Source organism: Seriola lalandi, unplaced genomic scaffold (genome assembly GCF_002814215.2).
Source record: "Seriola lalandi dorsalis isolate HSWRI2012SDOR001 ecotype SW California unplaced genomic scaffold, Sedor1 jcf7180002050168, whole genome shotgun sequence".
Lineage (NCBI taxonomy): Eukaryota > Metazoa > Chordata > Actinopteri > Carangiformes > Carangidae > Seriola > Seriola lalandi.
In genome coordinates this window covers 1,792-7,141 of record NW_019520721.1, presented here as the reverse complement: position 1 = coordinate 7,141, position 5,350 = coordinate 1,792, and the positions used below count along the sequence as shown (strand labels likewise).

The 5,350-nt window shown below is 40.1% G+C and overlaps 1 protein-coding gene and 1 long non-coding RNA gene across 2 annotated transcripts in view; one reads left to right on the top strand and one right to left on the bottom strand.

The window, feature by feature from the left end:
* Nucleotides 1-36: 36 nt before the first annotated feature.
* LOC111649206 (high affinity immunoglobulin gamma Fc receptor I-like) lies at nt 37-2,609 on the bottom strand. Its single transcript, XM_023398955.2, has 3 exons — nt 2,569-2,609; nt 1,612-1,878; nt 37-693 (listed from the first exon to the last, which is right to left on the bottom strand). Exons 1-3 carry the CDS (start codon nt 2,597-2,599, stop codon nt 299-301), a joined length of 693 nt encoding a protein of 230 aa, XP_023254723.2. The 5' UTR covers nt 2,600-2,609; the 3' UTR covers nt 37-298.
* Nucleotides 2,610-4,773: 2,164 nt separating this feature from the next.
* The window catches only part of LOC111649205 (uncharacterized), a 2,352-nt gene continuing 1,775 nt past the window's right edge, over nt 4,774-5,350 (top strand). The window contains exon 1 of the long non-coding RNA XR_002760259.2: nt 4,774-4,842. This is a non-coding gene — a long non-coding RNA (uncharacterized LOC111649205). The remainder of the gene's footprint in view (nt 4,843-5,350) is intronic.

Sequence of the window (5,350 nt, the reverse complement as noted above, 5' to 3'; positions counted from 1 at the left end):
TTAAAGGCTGACAGGGTCACAAGAACCCAAACCAGTCCGTCTTTGTGCTTTGGATCTCACTTCCCCCCAGTGTTCACTCTTAACCGTTTGTGTGGAGGTATCAAGTTTCATTTCTCTGTTAAAGAACACACACGATGAATAAGTCAAGTCTAAAAAGCAGAAACAAGTCAAACAGTTTCAAGCTGCCTTCAACAGGTTTGTCCTCACAAATGATTCGATACGGAGTCTGACTGTGACCGGGCAGCTTCACTGAGTTTGATCAACGAGGTGAGATTCCTGCCTGTAGAGCAGCTTTGTCTCAGAGACTCGTCTGTACCACCCGACAAATCCCACACACACTGAACGTAGAGAGGAGAATATCATCATCATCATCATCATCATCATCATCATCATCATCATCATCATCATCATCATCATCATCATCGCCGTCACCTCTCACAGCCAGCAAACTCTGTGGAGACTCTCCTTTCATCGGGTGCCGACACTTGTAGAAACCTTCGTCGGACTTGGACGCCGCTGGAAGGATCATCGTCCCATCAGAGTGAATCCCAATGAAAACATCGTTTTTGTAGAACGTAGCGTTGAAATCTGACTCAGACTTCTCCGCGTATCTTTCCTTGACGGAACAGCGAAGTGTCACTTTATCTCCCTCCGTCACAGGAAGTGCCGGGCTCTCCAGTATCACAGTACCACCTGAAATACAGAACGACAAACCATGAGATCTTGGATTTTACTTTTCAGTCACAGACTGAAAAAGTTCCTTAAAAGGAAATATACAACAAAGAACAAAGTGCTTATTAAACATCTTATCATTTAAAGAATTCAGCAATGACAAGCTATTTTGAGACATGGCTGCCCAGCTAACACAAACCTACTGTTACTATTATGTCTGCATTGGATAAATGAAATAAAAATTTCATCAAGTATTTTCTGTGTCAGTGCTATTAGCAATTAAAACGCTTGTTTTATATTGTAAATAGTGTAAAAAGAAGATTTGCCTTTTTACATCAATATATGATTAAAGCCACAAGTAGAAATGTCTGAGAATTAAAAATGTACTAAAATGTAAATGAAGTGTGGCGCACGTCCCACAGGCCACAGCGACTCCAGGTTTATGTTGCAGTAACCGACTCTGTAGGAAACACTGACCTTGTAAATCTACCGTCACGAGAGCCTAAAACCTGTGTGTAAATAACCTCATTGGCTATTTACACCTGGGTGCAAATAGCATCTGCCTTAATATCTTTATATTGAAATGAATATAGTTAGTTTTCTTTTTAAAGTTTCATATATTGCACTTCTCCAGTGTTTAATTTGAAGTGTTGATCCATGGTTTTAAGCACAAAAAAACCACTTCAGGCTTCTCTCTGCAGCTCTAGTTACAACAGGTCGGTGAGCCAATCAGAAGAGAGGAGGCTCTGAGCCTCAAATTTTACATGCTGCTTTTATGGAAAACATATGTTTATGTGACTTAACAATTTTCTATATGGTAGAACAGACATCAGAAAGTCAGATTCTGTTATTAGAATGGCAGAGATGATATTCTACCGTGGAGAAATCCACCCATGATGAATCAACGTACAACTGGTGGCATTGACATTGCTGGCTTACTGTTCACTGTGATGTTGAGGACGTTGCTGCACTCCCCTTCCTCGGACTCGCACCAGTAAACTCCAGTGTCTGTTTTATAGACACTACGATTAATGTAGGAGGAGCCGTTCCGGCGACCCCAGCCCACCTCACATGAAAGGAACGACCCGGAGGAGGTGTTTCTCCTCAGTGTCCAGCTGCTTGAGCTCCCTGGCACTGCACAGCTCATAGTGAAGGACTCGTACCGGAAGAACTGAGGCCTGTCAGGTTTGATGCTGAGCGTGGCTGCTGTGGGTTCAGACAGGAAATGACAGATGTTAAAGCAAAACCATCTGGGTCAGATCATCATCTGCTCCTTCTGTGAACATTCAAAAACAGAAAGATTAAAACTTCCTGTGGTTTTTCATTAAAAATAAACTTATAGTGTTGTTAGACTGCTGCTGTTTAACCTACATCACACTAAGACAGTACAATGTTGTGACACGCAACTTAGATGACAACCGTCCATCTTTAATGTTCCACAATGCATTTTAAATGCAACCTTTTTTAATGTATTGAAGATAAGGAGAAGTTACCTAAGTTTATTTTGAGAAACCAAATCTGATTTACAAACCTCTTTTAGGTTGTAAGGGTTTATAAAGCCAGATTTTGAGAATACGATGTCCACGATGTGAAAAGTGACTTAACCTTTTTCTCAAATTCAAACTGTAAAAAATGATTACCAAATCAACATCTTCAAATAAATACCAACAAAGAGGAAATGAGAGAGAATAACAATAATTCTCTATTCTATTAGTAACTTGCATATTTCTAAGCAAAAGATGTTAATTTAGAAGCAAACTACTAAGAAAACTATGTTTTTTTGGAAATCTATTATCAAACCAGATTGGTAGTAGACTTTGATTTCTATCTGATCGTAATGACACTAAACCACCGAGATGAGGGTGAAATATTTGGAAAAAAAGCAACATTTCTTACACATAAACAGGCAGAGCGACGGGATGTCCATTCTGTCTTGACGTTCTTTGTTCCTCTGAATCAGTTTCAGGCAGACGGCTAGCCACATCCTGAGCTCAGAGCGGAAATCTTACAAGTGAAAAGCTGAGCAGCAGAAACACAGACCCAGCGTAACTCTATCTGCAACTCATACATGCCGGGTTGACATATACATTTTCTTGAACTTGTTATACAAAACTGCACAACATTGATATATATGGGGAATAACGTAGGGCATGTTTCACAATATATCCAAATAATAAAACTAAGAGTCTACAGCTCTGCTCTCCACAGTGGTGCTTTGAGCTGTGTAACCTCAGGACCTTAACATGCTCACAGTGACAGTGCTAACATGCTGATGTTTGTCAGGTATCATGTCTAACAATGTTTTCTAAATGGCATTAGACACAAAGTAGGCTACAGCTACAGCTACAGATTGTAATGTTATAAGTCTTGCAGACATTTGGTCATAAACCAGCAAATGAACAAATTAAAACTTGAGCAGATAAAGGTGCTGAAGAAAAGGTTAGCAGGTCAGTTAGGGGTCAGGGTTGTCATGATTCAACATGACGATATTTCTCTCTGGACCAAAATGGTTGCCCAACTGACTGACCTTACCATCCCTGGAGCCGCCATGCTGCTAGCACGGCTAAAAGAGAAAAGGTGTTTGATGAGTCACATTTGTGGTAAACATGACAAAGTGGCCACAGCAACTAGCAACACACCGAATGTGGTTTCTTGCCGGCCATCATTAAGTTTACAAGATGTTCTCTGAGTAGTGCTACATCTTCAGACGGCCGGTCCGGGGCTAGCTGGTTAGCATGCTAACTTCAGTAGAAGAAAAGACGGATAGAGACAAAAGGTAACATTGGCGTTGTCTTCCATGGCTGGAGACAGCTGTTGGTGAGTGAAGGACTGAAGTTTGATGCTGAACTTGCAACCTTTCCTCTAGACTGGTTAGTAAACAGCTGTTTATGCTAACATTAGCTATGTAGCAATAGCAAAACTTACAAATAGCTCATTTAATGAAGAATGAGTGTCTTTGATGATTTGTTTATGATATTAAAATTGAGAACTGAACTATAGCTAAAGGAATATGTTTGCTAGCTATCTAATGTCCGTGATGTCTTCCAATTTAAAAAGCAGGTGAGGGGCGTTGTGTGGTGTAGTGGTCTAAGCAGGCGCCCCATGTGTAGACGCTACAGTCCTCGCTGCAGTTGGCCTCGGCTCGAGTCCCGCATCGGACGGCCTTTACTGCATGTCATTCCCCCTCTCTGCCTCCTCATTTCCTGTCTCTCTTCTGTCCTGTCAAATAAAGGCATAAAAAGCCCCAAAAAATATACTTTAAAAAGCAGGTGAAGTAAACCTTCAAAACGTGGGTGGAATAACCCTTTACGACAGTTTTTGCAATCCAGGGTAGAAACTGTGTTCCTGAAGTTTCTGGTACTCCTATTCGCTAAGTAGCGCTGGAGGGAAGAAATTGCTGACCTGAAAGTGCAGCCTCCGGTACTGCAGGAACATACTATTGGATTTCGGACACAGCCTTGGTTTTAGGGTTAGAATTAAGGTTAGGCATTCAGGGGTACAGGTACACAATGCCATTGCAGGTAGCATAAAGTATACAACAATAATACTAATAATACTAATACTACTGCTGCTACTTCTACTACTACTACTACTACTATATACATGTAATTACATCCATTAATAATTTACATGAAATTCAAAGGCTCAATGGTTGGCCACGCTACACCCAACGGTCATAAAACAGGGTGCATCCACCGGTAAGCAACACACCTGCTTAGTTATTGCTTCCTCACCTACTTGTACCTTCCTGTACTGCACATACCACCTACTGTGCAAATGAAGGAACTACAGCAAGTGAACACATTATTTTCATATACACACATACCAATGAACACAATGCACTAATGGCTCCAACAACAACAACTACTACTACTACTACTACTACTACTACTACTACTACTACTACTTATAATAAATGATACATTATACATTATTAGGTTCATTGATGATGTAGTAAGTCAGTTATGAATTCTGACACATGGGGATAGCAGTTTAAAAGTAGCCTTGAATGGATTTTGGCCCCGCCCTTTTAGCTACCTCAGCAGGTGAGTCACAGGAGGTGAACCCGTCTGTCAGGAAATAAAAATAACTTTCACTTTCTCTCATTTACAATGAAGACGACGTTCGTTTCTCTGCTGTTACTGGCGACAGTAACTACAACACAATACAGTAAGTCCTATTCATTATACAGTTAGAGTTAGAATTGATTAGGAAGATGAGGAAACAGACCGAGGCAGCTGGAACTACTGATGAAATTTACAATGAATAACTTTATCCAGGGGAGCACAAGAGAATAGTAAACGTAGGATTTTATTCTGGGATGAAGGAACTTGAGATCCGCGTGTAAGTCAAACTTCTTCTAACTACACTACAGATCCAATTTGGGATTTATCCGTGGAGCGCAATAAGACATAAACGACCTACCGTGAGTTTGTTCTATGTTAATCATTAAAAAGTAAAGAGCTTTGATCAAACAGGAAGAGCGAAGATCATAAATCTGCAATCTTGTTAAAGCTTCTTAAATAAACATCATGTTACTCAGTGATACAGTAAAGTGTTTCGTTCTGTAAAAACGTGATTTAAAAGTTTTGAAAAGTCAATTTTATGTTTGACTTTCTCAATTACTAGCAATGAAACACATAATAATATTTATATGATATATCAGTAAGGTTGAAAT